General features: G+C 41.6%; 2 protein-coding genes across 11 annotated transcripts in view; one reads left to right on the top strand and one right to left on the bottom strand.

Annotated features, from left to right (window-relative positions):
- Mcm9 (minichromosome maintenance 9 homologous recombination repair factor) overlaps window positions 1-18,009 on the bottom strand; it is an 84,719-nt gene that overhangs the window by 47,422 nt on the left and 19,288 nt on the right. For 2 of the 10 annotated variants that reach the window (XR_015645019.1, XR_015645018.1), the window contains exon 1: window positions 1,260-2,163. The gene's annotated coding sequence lies outside the window, so the exon portion shown is untranslated. 10 annotated transcript variants of the gene reach the window in all.
- Asf1a (anti-silencing function 1A histone chaperone) lies at window positions 1,579-16,563 on the top strand. Its single transcript, NM_001106389.1, is given in 4 exon segments — window positions 1,579-1,753; window positions 7,161-7,276; window positions 10,958-11,134; window positions 14,339-16,563. Coding segments are annotated over 4 exon segments (615 nt in total). The 5' UTR covers window positions 1,579-1,644; the 3' UTR covers window positions 14,552-16,563.

Consider the following 18,009-nt stretch of genomic DNA (forward strand, 5'->3'; position numbering starts at 1 on the left):
TTAAAACATGGATAAGCATGTTCCATAATAACTTTAAAAGACCTTTGGACAAGAACATATCAATAGCAATCCACCGGAGTCTGAACTTGTCCAAAGAATGACTAAGCAAAATTCTACAAACTAGCAGAAAACTTCACTTGCAGATTAATATTAAGAAATAATTTTATTTAATAGTGTAGGTGTTTCATTTATAAGGAAAAAGAAAAGAACCCAATAGTTTATGAGTAACACTTCCACAGTAAGAAGAATCAGTTCACATTCACAAAGGTGTTAAGTTTCCATTTCCTCCCCTGCCCAGAGTGGCTAAGTACCATAAACAAGCAACATTTCCTCACGTCAGCCCTGAAATGGTTTCACAGGCATCACAGGCATCAAAGGCATGGAAGGGCTCCTCAGAATTTGTGGTGCTGCAATTTTTAATTTATGGGTGTTTGTTATAAATCTCTTGAAGAGCAAATGTCATATTATCTGGGTTTTCTCCTTATATTCCACTAATACATTTGTTGTCCTTAGGTCTTCTGACACTTCCATTTTTTCGACTTTTAACTTCTTTCTCTGCCCCTCCCCCACCCCATCCCGAAAACGACGGAAACCTCGCTGTAACCGATCACGTTTTCCCCATTTTAGTTCTACATCTATTCAGATCTGAAATGGGAACAAATCTAACGTACAGCCGAAGATCGCATATTTATTTTTTTCCGGTCTGCCTCCGTGTGTGTGTGTGTGTGTGTGTGTGTGTGTGTGTGTGTGTGTGTGTGTGTGTGTGTGAAAATCACCCGCCCTCGTTTTGTATCTATTTCACCGCACTATCGTGCCCAAGAACTTGAATTCCAAAATGGCCTGCTCCTTTCGAGCTGACATGGGCTATAAAATCCAATTTATTCCCACTGCAACCAGCCCTTCTCCCTGTTCTCTACCATAACGAAAAGCAGACAGCTGGGCCTGAGGAGTGCGGCAAAGAGCATCTTATCCGCTAAATCCAGCAGAGCCCGCTAAACTGCCCGCACCTATGGGGAAGTGTTCAAGGCGGGGAGAAACCCGGAGAACCCCAAGGCCCACGCTGCGAACACGCGGGGCCAGATCGCGCCCTCCCGCCACGGCCGCAGGCCCCGCCCCCTCGCGGGCTCCGCCCCTCCGTCCCGCCGCGGCCACGCCCGACGTGCGGCGCGGGCCCGGCGGGAGGGGGCGGGGCCTGCGCCGCCTCCTCCCCCCGCCGGCGGCGGCCTCCGCGCGGGCCTCCCAGCCCCTATTCCACTCACTTTGTTCTGCGCCTTTGTCCTGGTCCGCACCAGCAGGTGGAGCCGCAGTGAAAGTTTCCCGTCCGTTCCGCGAGCGGGAGCCCATCTTGCTCGCCGCCGCGGCCCTCGCTGGAGGAGGAGGGTCAGAGCTCGGGGGCAGCCAATCGCGGGCAACGCTGCTAGTTATCAGAGCAGAATGGGCTGTAGTTTAGTGAAATAGGAAAGCTGCAAAACACTGTGGAGTGCTGCCGTGTAAATAAAAAGGAAAAAAAAGTTTCTCAAGTCGCAGCTGCACGACGTCGGGCCGCGCCGCGCCGGGGCGGGGGTCTGCGCTCTCGGAGCGGCCGCGCGCGGGACTCTGTGGTGCCGCCAGCCCCGGCCCCATTGTTTGTGTTTTCTTCAAAATATGGCAAAGGTTCAGGTGAACAATGTAGTGGTGCTGGATAACCCGTCGCCTTTCTACAACCCGTTCCAGTTCGAGATCACCTTCGAGTGCATCGAGGACCTGTCTGAAGGTGAGCGAGTGGCGCCAGGCTGTCAGTTGCGGTGGCGGACGTTAAAGTTTCCCAGCCCGGCCTCGCGCGGGGTGGGCCGCGGCCGGCGGGAGGGCGGCCATGCGAGGGAAACTTGAAGTTGAGGGACGCCGGCCGCGCCGCAACTTGCGAGCAACTTGCCGGGCGGAGGGAGCCATGTTGTCAGCTTTGTCTGCAGCGGGCGGCGCTTGGCGGACCCGGCTCGCGCGGCACTGGCGGGGGTCGTGCGGCCTCAGCGGCCCCAGGGCCCCGCGGCCCGGCGGGGAGCGGAGCCATCTTACCCGGCGGCACGACGCCTGCTCCGGGCCGCCAGGGGCGAACGGGCCCGCGCCTTCCCGCCCGAGCCCCGCCGAGGCTGTCCTCGCGCCGCTCTCCGGCTTCCTCCACCAACCAGCGCGGAAGGCGGGCGCTGGGCTCGGCCCCTCGGCGCCTGGCTCCCGGGGGCCGCCGTGCTCTCCGCGGGCGCCCGGGATGCTGCGCGCCGCCTCCGGACCGGCGCGGACGCCTCTCCCGGGGAACGGAGACCTCTCGGAGAGAAACGGTGAAGGGTTAGGAAGTTCCATCCCACCCGAGAGCAAAAGCAGGGCGCTTAACCAATTCCAGGCACTTCATCTCTGGCTTCTAGAAAGTCTGAAAGACTCTCCAGAACGTGTGAAGAAGATGCAATTAAAATAACTCCACGTCCAGGCAGATAGAGAAATAGGAAAATAGAAGGCAGTCCTTTCTGAAGTACATTTTACGGTTTACAAAATGCGAAATAGTGAGGTAATACAGAATTTAGAAAGCTAAAATGTGAGCTTCTTATTCCTTTTCTTAGATTTTATTAAAATCAGTGCTTCATTTTCAACATTTGAGACAAAAAGTTTAACTTCATTGGCGTTAAATTTTAGTTAACTGGGAGGACATCTTGGGACTTGGAAGTATTTCGACAAAACGCCTTTAAGATTATTATCCTAATTACGACGAAAAGAATTTCTCTTTTAATTTAAAAGCTATAATCTCTTCACGTAGGATGTTAACTTTAATTATAAAAGCCATTACAACAAACCTTTAAAAATTGTAAAAAGGAAGTCACAGCCCTTTCCCTCAACTCCTTTGGCTAACCATCACCATCACTTAAAATGTACCCTGTTTTTAATAAGTATATAAAGTATAATGCACATACATCTAGTGAGTGGGACATATCCTGAAGACTGACTAAAGATTAAGATATAATAGTCTCTAAATGGACTGTGATGATTAATGGAGTGTAAGGGTGTTTTGCTCATTTCTCCATTTGAAATGTAATAGCATTTCCACATCAGACCCATTTCCAACACTGATTTTCCTTTTCCTTTTTTGAACTGCCAATTTACATACAAATGAGCAAATAAACAGAGTAGGATCATGGCTGAGTCCATCCTCTACTCAGTGCAGTGTTCCAGGCATCAGAAGTTCTTTACACCACAGGTGTTTCACTAATGGTGGCCTCCATTTTAGGTCCACGTTGTACAAGAAAGGTCTAGGATATTGTTACAGTCACCACACTGGATAGTTCGAAACCAGCCATCCGCAGAAACCAAACAAGGTTCCATTTTAGACTGGGATCCTTTCACAACAGTGGTATTTTTTTTTTTTTTTTTTTTTTTTTTTTTTTGGTTCTTTTTTTCAGAGCTGGGGACCGAACCCAGGGCCTTGCGCTTCTTAGGTAAGCGCTCTACCACTGAGCTAAATCCCCAGCCCCCACAACAGTGGTATTACTCAAGTCAAGAATATGCCTTCCTCTAGCACACTTCAAACCAGGGCACCATTATTTTAAGGTATTTTAAGCTGAGTCATTCCAAAGCTGCAAAGGAATCCTTGAAAAAGCTGCCATTCCTGTATACTCCATCTAGAGGCTCTGTGGAGTAAGAAAATGGGAGTTGATTTATCTTGCAGAAGCTCTTTTCTAGGGTCCATACTTTTGTTGTACTGTGACTTTTAAAGTTACTGATCCAAGTACGAAATACTCTAAAGGGAATTTTGAGTTTACGATTTGTGTCTACCTCCAGTGTACCAATTAGCCACCATTTATTATTTGTCAGTAGTCTTGAAATATTTTAACTTTGCTTTTAAAAGCTGCCTTGTAGTTTTGCTTCAGAAGAAGACGTAAGTTGTGTTCGCGCTAAATACAGTTATTTCTTTTATAGGACTTATGTCTAGGAGTAGAGCACATTAAAAAGTGGGACTTAAAGGCTAGTGAGATGGCTCGCCCAGTAAAGCTATACTACCCATACCAACTACCTGGCAATCCCCTGCGTCATGGAGAGAACTGACTCCAACCAGTTGTCCTCTGACCTCCACATAGTGCCTACACACACACACACACACACACACACACACACACACACACACACCATACTTAACATTTTTTAAAAGTGATTTTAAGTAGGGGCTTTATTATACTTGATCACCAAGCCTATACAAGTTTAATTGGCCTTCCTGCAATTTCTAGGGTTTAATACTGGCAGTGCATCAAAATTGAGCCTGTGGCTTTATCCTTTGAAAGATCAGGCCTGCTTTGATTGCAAAGGCTGTGTATTTTCTACTAGGCCACAGAGTTTCCCAATAATTAGTTAACTGACAGTTTCCTCGGTAGCATCCCTCCGGCCACACGTGGAGATACTTTCTGCCTGGGATTACCACGGTTAAATGGAAAAGCTAATTTTCAAAATAAATAAATAATTTTCAGCTCATAACTCTAGTAGTGAAACTGCTTGATAAATAAGCATTCCATCACATTCAGGCCCAATGTGTGCCTGTTCCTGAGCCTCAGTTTGTTCTTCTTAAGGTTAGATTACCTCACTCTCCGTTACCTGTCTTTACCCACTCTCTCCTATCTTTTTTAAACTCATTACTTGAAAGCTGGAAGGCCAAGGCTTAAAAGCCCAAGCTTTTGAGTAGCAGCAACCCAGCTTTAATTATGGTTCTGATTTGTAAGCTTGTGAATTTTAGATCACTTAGCTTCTCCACCTTTCAGCTTTGCTTGTATTAGTGTGAGCACGCATGCACATGGACAGAGAGTATATATGTGCTTGAGTAATTCTATCTGTATGATGAAGCGTTTACCTCAGGTCAGTCAGTAGCTCTCATATGCCCTTCTCCTTAGCAGGATATCCACCTGGCTTTGCATTAATTACTTCCTTCATTGGGCCTGGCTTTCTAAACTACTGATTCATTCTCTTCCTGACCTGTCAACACTGGTGTTGACTAAGACTCATTTTACTCCTAGGAATCCCATCCTTGTCCTTGTTATTATGCATTATTGCCAAATTTCAATTCTTAAAAATTTGATTTTTGTGTGTTTATACTTAAACAACTAATAGGCATCTTAGACATGTATAAAACTTAACTCCTGATTTTCTTCTTTACACTGACACCCCCCCGCCCCCAAGTGGCTACTGTTGCTTCCATTTTCAAACTTTATCTGGGATGTGAATGCTTTACACCAGTCCCATGGCCACCACAACTCACCCATGCACTGTACTGTTTCTGTAGTGAACCACTGAACCAATCTCTTGTTCCCCTGTCCTCACACAGCTTACACAAAACACAGCAAGTAAAATGATCCTTTAAGATAAAAGGAGGGTTCTGTCACTTTGTTTAAAACCTTCAGGGCAGTGGTTCTGACTTGTGAGCATAACTCCCAGAAGACTACTGGAAAACACCGATGTTTATATTACAATTCACTTGCTACATAACAGTAGCAAAATTGCAGTTATGAAGAAGCAACAAAATAATTTTATGGTCGGATAGTCACCAAACCTTGACAAACTGTTATTACAGGGTCACAGTATTAGCAAGGTTGAAAAACTGCAGCTGCAGGGCTGGGGCTGTAGCTCAGTGATAAAGTGGGTGCCTAGAACGTGTGAAAGTTCTGGGTTTGATGCCCAGCACAGCAAAATGGTGCTAGAAGTGTTAGGCCAAAATCCTTAATGGTGGGCATCAGGCCTTGTATGATGTGGCTGTGTTGCTCTCTATCATAAACTCAGGATTTGGTAACTTCTCTGTTCCAAAAATCCCAGCCTCTTGGCTAATCCTTGAACACATCAAATTGGTTTTTTACATTTGTGGCTGTTCTACTGTTCTTTCTGGTCAGAAAATGTTATTGTCTCTTCCTAGATCCAACAAGTAAGTGCTGTGATAAGACGCCAAATGCAGAACCCTGAATCTGGAAATGTACTGAAAGCTGAAAATACAAACAGCCTTAGTCTGTGGCCCAGCCAGGACCTAATAGTAACTGCTGGCTTTTAAAACATTACAAATAACAAGGAAGTTGCAATTGAAAAAGTTTCAGTTTGCAAGTATAGTATGATTCAAAGAAGTTCCCAATACTCTTCCAAATTTAGGAGATACCCACATGGGCACACACAAGAATGGATTTGTTGATGCCTTCCAGAGTGAACCAGAGATTCAACCCCTTGGGAGTGCTTAGTATAGTCTCTCTGTAATGAAGCCAAGCACAGACCACATTACAGGAGATTGTCACCTTCCTCCTAGGTTTAAAGAGCAGATTCTCAGATTCCTTCAAAGAGCAATGGTTTTAATCCTCTCAATTCTTATAGAGAATTTTCTACAAGGGTGCTTAATGAAATCTAGGTTAAATTACAAGGCAAATCTTAGGTTAGGTTTGCTTGAGTGTATCGTGTCTCTGCCTGTATGCTATATAAATACTCTGCTCTATGAAGAGTTTTGTGGTTTTAAGAATGTATGGTAGAAAAGAGTATCAGGAGTAAGCAGCCCCACTGTCTGGTTGGTATCTGATTGGCATAGTTGGTAATACAATGTAAGTACAAGTTAGTAACACAGTTATTCTGTTAGCTAGTAAGAGTGATGAGGTAACAGATTGACGAATTCATGTCAGGAGATGAGCTGAAACTTCTGAACCACAAGGAAGGTTTGCTAATGATTTTTCCATTTTAGATTTTGTGATGATTTCTGTTTCATAAGGCGGCTTTTCTACAGCAGTGAAGTTAAAAATGGAGCACAAAAAGAGGCTGGGGGAATTGCAGAGTACATGAGCTTGGACAATGGGATTCCCCTTGTTCTTTACTAAAGGAGGTCTCCAGAGCTTACTGTGCCATTTTGCTTTATGAGTACCTGTGGCAAACGTTTAGTGTTTCCCCAACTTTTTTCACGTTTTACTTGTGAGGAACACCCTCCAGGGACCAGTGCTTTATGAAAGAGAATTAATTTGGAGAAGTTAATGGAATGAAATATGAATTATGGTGAGAGAGAAATACCTAAGTAACATTTCCTTATCTCCTTGGTCAAAAAACCATTTAGCCCTTCAGTGGTCAACAGAAGGGACTTTATCATGGGAATATATAATTGCTGCCATGAAATAATGGTTTTGGTTATTTTACCCTAGACTTGGAGTGGAAAATTATCTACGTGGGCTCTGCTGAAAGTGAAGAATACGATCAAGTTTTAGACTCTGTGTTAGTGGGTCCTGTTCCTGCAGGCAGGCATATGTTTGTGTTTCAGGTAAGACTGATTTCCATATATGAATACAGAGGATTCATATTGGAGTATATTCAGGGGTGTCATTGAGATTACTTTTGGGAACTAGGCAGACTACAAGTATGCTGTGCGTACAAGGTTGAGTTTGTCCTGTGGGACTGTCTTTCAGGATGAAAGTATCCCCAAACACATTCAAACGGTGCTCTGGTCAGCACCATGCATGCATCTGCGGGTGGGATAGAACAACCTTATTTTGGTAGAGTCAGCAACTGCAAGGCGAAGAAATGTGTTAGCAGATAGAGACGTGTGACTTGAGCCATTGGAATGACAGTCTAACACTTCACTAAAGCTTTAGTCTAGGTTTGATAGAGGAGCACTGGGACAAATCCATCCCCCGTTAGAGCTTGTGAGGAGAAACACTCTTAGTGTAAATCCTGTTCTCAGATGCCTCGGACAGTGTTCAGGACTTTGCCCAAGCTTTAGACAGTATCTTTTGTGAAAGAGTGTTATTTCTCCTGCTTTATTAAGTTGCTACATAAAACTAGTCATGTTTTCAATTATCCATGCTTCTTAGAGGGAGATATTTGTAATACTGCAAGGAGTAATAAGCTAGCTTTTAATTTTTGTTCGAAGTATTTCTGCCTAACCAAATCTTACTGCAGGCATAATCCAAGAGAAAAGTCTACTTCTTCCTGCACCTGGCCTCTGTTTCTCCCTTCACAGAGAGGACAATTTCAATGAATCCTCTCTTTGAAATAATTCCGGGGGTTGGGGATTTAGCTCAGTGGTAGAGTGCTTGCCTAGCATGCGCAAGGCCCTGAGTTCGGTCCCCAGCTCCGGAAAAAAAAAAAAAAAAAAAAAAAAAGAAACAATTCCATTAGTAATGGGCAAGGAGTTGCTTAAGTGTTAGAGATGCCGCCTCTTAAATACAGAACTGAATCTGGCCTGAATGTTTTCTATTAGGAAACCCCAAATAACTTATTGTATATAAATAAATGGCTAAGAAAGGCTCAGCATCAGTAATTTAAAGGCTGTGATACTTTAATTAAAAGTGTCATGAAACTGAGTTGTGAGTGTGCATAGCCTTGTGAGAGCCATAGCAACACAACACAGCTGCCTAAGGAAGCCCTGCAGTCTCAGGCAGGCCTGGTGCCTCTGCTCACTACGATACGTAACCCTACTAATGACTTACACATAAAATTATGAGGAATAAGGCAATTAGCAAATTACTGACATAACTAGCTCTATCTATAATTAAAACTTTTTTTATTCTCATTATATAAAGAGGCATAATTTCCTTGGACCCACAAGCCTGGGGACTACACACTGTACTGATTCATGGTGTAGTAAAAGAAGGTCAGCTTAATTTGTAGACACACACACACACTTTGTATTGCTGTAAAAACTTGTATTTGGTTTTAAAGTGAGCCGTTGGGAGTCTTGTGTTTATTTAAGGTAAGAGACCTCTAAGCTTTTGGCTTGTAGTGCTGTGAGGAAAATCTCATAGAAATATGTAGCTTTTTGTTGCTACAGTGTAAATGTTGCCACAAGAACAGAGAGCACTGTGATTTAGGTCATGTGTTAGCCTATGCAGTTTTCAAAGTCTGACAGTTATTACCAAAATTAAACTAAGGCAGTTTTAGTTCTGTCCTATTTTTCTGTTTTGCCATTTTGCTTAGTAGAGTTAAACATGACTGTCTGAGGAATGGGTCTAAGACTAGCAAGGAGATGTCCAGACATCTGCCCAGTATTGGACTGGGTCAACAAAAGGGATCCCTGTCACTTTTCCATTCTCAATGACCTGAAAGGTATACACATTTCTTGACCCAAAATTGCTCAAGTTAAATCCTTTGGCAAACAACATTTTTAAACATTAGTGCAATTACTACTAATTTGCTGGGTGGTAGGAACTGTACCATCTTCACCCATTTCTAGGTATCTGAGAATCCCTGAAAGTAACACTGCGAGGTTGAGTAAGGTTTGTAGGACAGACTGTATATGCTACAGTAGTGTCTATATCCCCACCCTTAGTGTCTGTCCACAGGGACCATACGCCCCACCAGGACAGGGACTGAGTAATGAGAAAATTCTAAAATAATAAATTCTTATAGCTGCATTTAGATTAAGACATATATAGGAAATTTGTGTCAAATAACAAGCACATAAAAAAGGAAGCTGCTACCTTGTGAATCAGAAAGGACTTTGGAAAGTAGGTTTAATAAAGATGTCAAGAGATAAATTTGGGTGAACATTGGGGGAAAGAATTTAAAGCCAAGGGGCTGTTTGTGGCACAGAGGCATGAAAGACTTCCAGCTCATCTTAGAGAACTTAAGTTTTACACACGCACGTGCGCGCACACACACACATTATAAAGCTGTAAAGACCCTAAAGAACTAATGTGTCTAAGGTTTAAAGCCTGCAAGGGGTACAGGAGTGGATGGCTGCGTGTGTAAGTGGCAGCAATGTGAACAGCAGACAGGAACTGAGGAGATGAGTAAGAAATGGGAGTTGGGAGCATTCTGCGTAACAGATGAAGGAATGCCCAGCCTTTAGAAATGAGACGATGAGAGTGACAAGGGAAGCGAAGAGAGAAACTGAAGGTGACTGAAAGTTTTAGTCTCTGGATTTGTATGGCTTCTAGGTCAGCTCTGTGTTACATATACAGTAAACATAGTCTTAAAAATTTCCAAGCTAAAAGCATTACTCAAGTGTTCATATGCACAGGATATGATGCTAGTTTTTCCTTTGTTTACTATGCAGAATGGTGCTTTAGGTTGTACTTGGATCGCTCACACATCACTGTCTGTCTGTCTGTCTGTCTCAGAAGTCTTGCTAATGAGGACTGTGGACACAACCCTAGCCTTTCCTGGCATTTTTAATGTCTTCTAGTTTTGTTGTTTCACTTTCTTAATTCCTTTAGGTTCATTATGATTCAAAACATGATCTTTGGTGTCCTCTACCTAAATAGTCTTTGACTGCATTTAATTTCCACAGTGTTTGTGGCTCAAACACAATATAATTTTCATTTTCTCAAACTTTGCTATAGTTTTTCAGATCCATTGCCCTTTGTACTCACTGTTTGTGTGTATACTTCTTAGTTAGTGGTGCTGGGCTTGAACTGAACCACACCGTGACCTCTGTCTGCTGTCAGTTTTACATGGTTTACTACTGAAGAACCTGAGGGTCTTGGATAGATAGAGGAGGGAACTGATAGAACAAACACTTACTAGAATGGACTCTACGAAACTCAAGTTGGTACATAGTAATTTGGGACTGAAAAATAGGACTGTAAAAGGTTAGGATCACTACAATGATTGATGTGGTTATAAATAATGAATTTTATAATGAATATTATATAATTAATCACCATACAGTAAAGACCAGAAATTATTTTTCTTTAGCTATAATTATGCCTGCAAGTACTGAGTGCACACAGTACTACCACAGAGAAACTTACCCTTATTTTCTAGGTATAAGTGAATCCCACCAAAGAACATTGGCTAGGTGGGTGTGGTGGTGTCCACCTGTATCTCTAGCACTCAGGAGGCAGAAGAGAGTGACTCTAAGGCCAACTAAGGTCTCTAAAGGCCAAGAATAAATCGAAAAGACATCGCACTGACGGTCTCAAGCAGTGCTAGGGTAGCTGTTGCTCACCCGCTAGTCCTGCCGTTCACGGCCTTTGTGTTTCTTTCTGAATTACTCTAGGCTGATGCGCCAAACGCGGGGCTCATCCCAGACGCAGACGCAGTGGGGGTAACAGTTGTACTGATTACCTGCACCTACCGAGGTCAAGAATTTATTAGAGTTGGCTACTATGTAAATAATGAATATACTGAAACAGAATTAAGGGAAAACCCACCAGTAAAACCAGACTTTTCTAAGGTAAGTTTCTTTTCTTCTTTTTCTGGGATATTTTATGTATTTACATTTCAAATGTTATCCCCCCACCCCCTTCTTCTATGAGGATGCTCCTACCCCTTCCCACTTCAATGTTGGCCCTGGCATTCCCCTACATTGGGGGATCCAGCCTTCACAAGACTTAGGGCTTTTCCTCCTATTGATGCTAGACAGTGCCATCCTCTGCTAAATATGCGCCTGGGGTCATGGGTCCTCCCCCCCCTGTGTACTCATTGGTTGGTGGTTCAGTCCCTGGGAGCTCTGGTGGGGTCTAGTTCCTTGATATTGTTGTTTTTCCTATGGGGCTGCAAAGCCCTTCAGCTCCTTCAGTCCTTTCTCTAACTGCTCCATTGGGGTCTCCCTGATCAGTACAATGGTTATCTGCAAGCATCCTCTTCTGTATCAGTAAGGCTCTAACAGCCTCTCAGGAGACATTCATATCTGGCTCCTGTCAGCAAGCACTTCTTATTTGGTGGCTGTATCTGGGATGGATCCCCGGGTTGTGGCAGTCTCTGGATGATCTTTTCTTCAGTCCCTGCTGCACTCTTTGTTCCTGTATTTCCTCCCATGAGTATTTTGTTTTCCCGTTTAAGAAGGACTGAAGCATCCACATTTTGATCTTCCTTCTTCTTGAGCTTTATGTGATCTATGAATTGTTTCTTGGGTATTCTGAGCTTTTGGGCTCATATCCACTTACCAGTGAGTGCTTACCATGTGTGTTCTTTGTGACTGGGTTACCTCACTCAGGATCATATTTTCTAGTTCCATCCATTTGCCTAAAAATTTCATGAAGTCAATGTTTTTAATAGCTGAGTAGTACTCCATTGTGTAAATGTACCACATTTTCTGTATCTGGGTTCCTTCTAGCTTCTGGCTATTATAAAACAAGGCTGCTGTGAACACAGTAGAACATCTTTTGGGTCTATGCCCAGGGGTGGTATAGCTGGGTCCTTAGGTAATACTATGTCCAATTTTCTGAGGAACTGCCAGACTGATTTCCAGAGGGGTTGTCCCAGTCTGCAATGGCATCTTTGTCAGCATCTGCTGTCACCCGAGTTTTTGATCTGAGCCCTTCTGACTGGTGTGAGAGGAGTTTGATTTGCATTTCCCTGATGACTAAGGATGTTGAACATTTCTTTAGGTGCTTCTTTAGGTGATTTCTTTCTTCAGAGGCTTGAAGTTCTTGCCATACAGATCTTTCACTTGCTTGGTGAGATTCACACCAAGGTATTTTATATTATTTGTGGGTATTGTGAGGGGTGTCATTTCTCTAATTTCTTTTTTTTTTTTTTTTTTTTTTTTGGTTCTTTTTTTCGGAGCTGGGGACCGAACCCAGGGCCTTGCGCTTCCTAGGTAAGCGCCCTACCACTGAGCTAAATCCCCAGCCCCTCTAATTTCTTTCTCAGCCTGTTTATCCTTTGAGTAGAGGAAGGCTATTGATTTGTTTGAGTTAATTCTCTATCCAGCCACTTTGCTGAAGTTGTTTATCAATTGTGGGAATTTTGGGGTCACTGAAGTACTCTCATATCATCTGCAAATAGTGATAATTTGACTTCTTCCTTTTCAATTTGTATCCCTTTGACCTCTTTTTGTTGTCCTAATTGCTCTGGCTAGGACTTCAAGTACTATATTGAATAGGTGGGATTGCTTCAAGTTTCTCTCCATTTAGTTTGATGTTGGCTTACTAGTTTGCTGTACTGGTTTGCTTTTACTATGTTTAGGTATGGGCCTTGAATTCCAAGACGTTTATCATGAAGGGGTGTTGAATTTTGACAAATGCTTTCTCAGTATGAGATGATCATGTGGTTTTGCGTTTGTTTATATAGTGGATTACACGCTGATGGATTTCCATATATTGAGCCATCCTTACATCCCTAAAATGAAGCCTACTTGATCATGGTGAATGATTGTTTTGATATGTTCTTGGATTTGGTTTTCGAGAATTTTATTGAGTATTTTTGAATCAATATTCATGAGGGAAATTGGTCTGAAGGTGTCTTAGTCGGGGTTTCTATTCCTGCACAAACATGACCAAGAAGCAAGTTGGGGAGGAAAGGGTTTATTCAGCTTACTTCCACATTGCTGTCCATCACCAAAGGGAGTCAGGACTGGAACTCAAGCAGGTCAGGAAGCAGGAGCTGATGCAGAGGCCATGGAGGGATGTTACTTACTGGCTTGCTTCCCCCGGCTTGCTCAGCTTGCTTTCCTATAGAACCTGAGACCACCCAGCCCAGGGACGGCACCACCCACAATGGGCTGGGTCCTCCCACATTGATCACTAGTTGAGAAAATGCCTTACAGCTGGGTCTCATGAAGGCATTTCCACAACTGAGGCTCTTTTCTCTATGATAACTCCGGCTTGTGTCAAGTTGACACACAAGACCAGCCAATACAGAAGTCCTCTTTCCTTGTTGGGTTTTTGTGTGGTTTAGGTATAAGTGTAATTGTGGCTTCAAAGAATGAATTGGGTAGTGTTCCTTCTGTTTCTATTTTGTGGAATAGTTTGAAGAGTATTAGTATTGGATCTTCTGAAGGTCTGATAGAATTCTGCACTACCTCCATCTAGTCCTGGGCTTTTTTTGGTTGAGAAACTTTTAATGACTGCTTCTACTTCTTTAGGAGTTATAGGACTGTTTAGATGGTTTACTTGATCCTGATTTAACTTTGGTACCTGGTATCTATCTAGAAAATTGTCTATTTCATCCAGATTTTCCAGTTAGTTTTGTTGAGTATAGGTTTTTGTAGTAGGATCTGATCATTTTTTGAATTTCCTCAGTTTCTGTTGTTATGACTCCCTTTTCATTTCTGATTTTGTTAATTTGGATACTGTCTCTCTGTGCCCTCTGTTACTCTGGCTAAGGGTTTATCTATCTTGTTGATTTTCATAAAGAATCAGCTCCTGGTTTTGTTATTTGTTTGTTTTGGTATAGTTCTCTTTGTTTCTACTTGGTTGTTTTCAGCCCTGAGTTTGATTATTTCCTCCCCTTACTTCCCTTTTACCTGGTTTGCAAAGGCTGATAGTCCTTTTGCTGTCTGCTATTATGGTCATTGCTTATTATGCTTAAGTGCTTCATGGCTGATCCCTTTGGATATGAATTTAGTCCTCCAAAAAGATGAAAGGAAACACCCAGCTTGCACGTGGTGATCTAACTTTCTTAGTGCTCACCATTTAAATGTTTCTCTTTCTAGCTTCAAAGGAATATTTTGGCTTCTAATCCCAGAGTCACAAGGTTCCACATTAACTGGGAAGATAACACAGAGAAACTGGAAGACGCAGAGAGCAGTGACCCCAATCTGCAGTCCCTTCTTTCCACAGATGCACTGCCTTCAGCATCAAAGGGATGGGCGACGTCAGAAAACTCACTCAGTGTCATGTTAGAATCCCACATGGACTGCATGTGACACGTGCCATGCCATTAGTACAGATTAAGCTATTAAAACAGAACTATCTCCCTGAAGTTCCGTAAGTACATAGTCAACGTGAAATGTGAAGAATTTGTTTAAAAACATCCTGTAGAAAGTTTATAAGAAAACCAGTATTTGAGCAAATTGTGGAATATAAATACAACTATTTTTAAGGACTTTTTTTCTCTAATGTGTTATTTTATTTGTTCATGAAACTAATCTGATTAAAGCATATATATTATTTTCTTCTCTTTTATATGTAATTAAAGCACTTATAAAAAGAAAAGTTATCAATTCTTAGACTGGGTTGTAAAGGTGTTTTAGCCTCTTGGACAATAAGATTTATCAGCTTTTAAAAGGACAAAGTTTACTTCAACTAAAATGATTTTTCCTGTGAAGATAGTATCCTTATAATTTGACAAGAAAATTTCCATTCTGTAGTAAAAAAGATAGATTTAAAATGGGATTTGAAATCAATCACATGCCACCAGGGTTTTTCTAGGCCATCCCAGTGCATCTTACTACAGTTCACATTAAACTGGACTTCTAGTTTTTATATAACAAATGCGGCTGCCTTTGAAGTCCTTCTGACTATCGTGTATGCTTTCCTACATCTAAAACTGAGAAACTATGATCCTAAGCCATCACTGTCTAGAGAGTCCAACACATAAGAGCAAACATAAGGTCTCTGAAGTGTAAGACTCCATTATGATGGCTCAGATCTGCTCACTCTTTCTGCTTACAGGAATGCTGAACGTGCGTTGCTGGCACCATTACTATAGAAGGGTGATTTAGGAAGGTCTAGTCAGCTTCATCCTGGCTAGCGACTCTAGAGAGTATGTCTTACCTTTTGCAGCCACACTACCCCATATCCTTTGGTTCTCATAATGTGTAAGATCAGGGCATTATCTGTAGTTAACATAACAGCTTTACCACTTTTTTTTTTCTCAGAAGAATAGTTTTAGAAAGGAATTCACCAAATAAATGGGCCAAAAGCTTATTTTCTTTAATGAGAAGTAAATCCTCAAAGTTTTGATCCATTAAATTGACAGTACAATATTCTCAGTTGTTATCAGTGATGATGCCCAGGATAGCCATAGGTTCAAGTTATGCAGTGCCTTCACATCTAAGCTTTTATACTGCACTTTCAAAAGCATTTTGAGGAAAAGGAAGGGGTATTTATTTAAATACAGACTCTATAAATTGTAATATATTTCTTGCTTTTTTTAAAAGATAAATTTGTGAAACAAAGTCTTGTTAAATGTTAAACTTTGAAATTTAAGACTCCATATTACCCAGTTCATAGATTTTAAAAATAAATATTTCTGGCTACTAAAATGATTTGAAAAAAAAATCTCATTTTGTCTAACTACAATTAGGAGAAAATGTTTAAGACAGTTCAGTGATCAGTACAGTAAGAATAAGTTTGTCAGAAATAAAGATAATTAAATCACCAAGTAAAGCAACTCAGTGCAGTCTTAGATTATAGAACCACTTTGTGATGACATGCTTAGGTCTTTATACCAAACTTTAAATATATGGCCCATAGTCACAAAAGTCGGAGAAATAAAATACTGCCTTTTATTATTTAAATGCAATAGCATTTAAATTTAAAAGTGAAAGAAGAATAGAAACATTTACACATTAAGAACTAAGAAACTAGCCTGCAGGGATTTTCCTCCTGATTAGCCTCATTTAAAAAGACATTAAGTCTGAATTACAGTTAAAAGGCTTATAGACTCCGCTCCACCCCACTTCTTTTGAGATATGGTCTCTCAACATAGCCCTGGCTGTCCTGAACTTTCCTTAGACCAGTGTAGCCTTCAGCTCACAGACATCCACCTGCTTCTGCCTCCTGAGAGCTGGGATTAAAGGCATTCGACTCCACACCCTGCACCACTTCCTTGTTTCTATCAGTATAAATAAATGTCTGGTGAATACGTACACATACAACACACACATATGCACACACACAGTCCACACCGCTGAAGAGCTAGGGGAGTAGGTTATGATGGTATGGAGTTGAAACATTTCAGAAGTCTGAGGAGGCACACATGCATTTGCTCATTCACAACCCTTTCTGACCCTTCATTTCTGTTCAGTCCATGGGGGCTGTCAACGTGGCCCAGTCGGTAAGGTGCTTGCTGCCAAGCCTGGCTACTTCAGTTCAGTACCCAGGATTCACATGATAGAAACATTCTCCCACAGGTTGTCACCTAACTTCCATATATGCTCACACAAACTAAGTAAATGAAGGGTAATGCAAAAATTTAAGACTATGACATGTTTCCTATCGCAGTCCATAGTATAAAATGCCATATGACCATGCAATGCAAGTATACATTTATATTAGGTTTTTCAAGAAAGTAGCCCTTCGCTGCCCCTACTGTGTGCAGCCTGACTCTTGATGGATTACAGGAGTGCCAAAGCCCACTGACATCTTTGAGTGGGTAAAAAGTAGCAATTAAGTTCCTACAATTACAAAACCTTTACCAACCTTTTTTCTCACCTTTGGATTATGATCTTGACATATGAAATGAGGGAGGAGAGTGCTAATTCACTTTCTATTTATATTATCACTAACACTTGAGAACTTCTTTATTAATAGTGGCCTGTTAGATGGCATAGGCTAGTGCGTGGCATTCCACATGATTGGTTGGCAGTCATTTCATGGAATCATACAATGTCACTCAGTCACAAGGATTTCAAAGTATATAGGGGTGGCTCTTTATTGGCCTTCTCTTTTGGTGTTGTCAACTCACAGAGCCCATCTGACCAACACTTATTAATACAGCATTTACAGTCCCCAGATAGGACTGCTGGGATATTTTTCTTTTGTGATGGGTTTCAGAGTATATTAGATAAGAACTTGGAGAGGAGACTACAGAAGCAAGGTTATCTTAACATGTAATAACACTAGTAAACTATGGGAAACCAAACTCCTATTGTAGAACAGGAGAAATAAAACTAAAAGTAGAAAACATCAAGACACATTTTAAAAAAACAATTTTCCCTAAATTTCATATCACTTTATAACCAGGACAGTCTTGTGTGTAAGAGCTTTTAAATGTACTTGCTGTAGAATTATTAAAATGTATGAAGAAAATTTCTTAGTACATACGTGAAAATATGCTTTCTAAATGCACAAATGTCCCTAAGAGGTATCATTAGGAGTCACTGTTGTCCATGAAAATGCCTTAAACTATATGCTGTCTACCTACTTTGTAAATGAAATCTCCCTGTTTTGATGTTTGTTTGGTAGATCTTTATAAAACGACATCTTTACATTTTCCTATATAAAACTAAGTTCCATACCGAGGACATAAACCTTTTTGAAATATCTTTTTAATTGTACAAAAAGGATGTTACATTTCCTTCCATTTTTGGCAGTAACTTTGAAAAACCTAAACTTACTTGAAATGTATCCTATGAAGGCTACATTTCATAAGGAAATA

The sequence above is a fragment of the Rattus norvegicus genome, chromosome 20, assembly GCF_021556685.1.
Source record: "Rattus norvegicus strain SHRSP/BbbUtx chromosome 20, alternate assembly SHRSP_T2T, whole genome shotgun sequence".
Classification (NCBI taxonomy): Eukaryota; Metazoa; Chordata; class Mammalia; order Rodentia; family Muridae; genus Rattus; species Rattus norvegicus.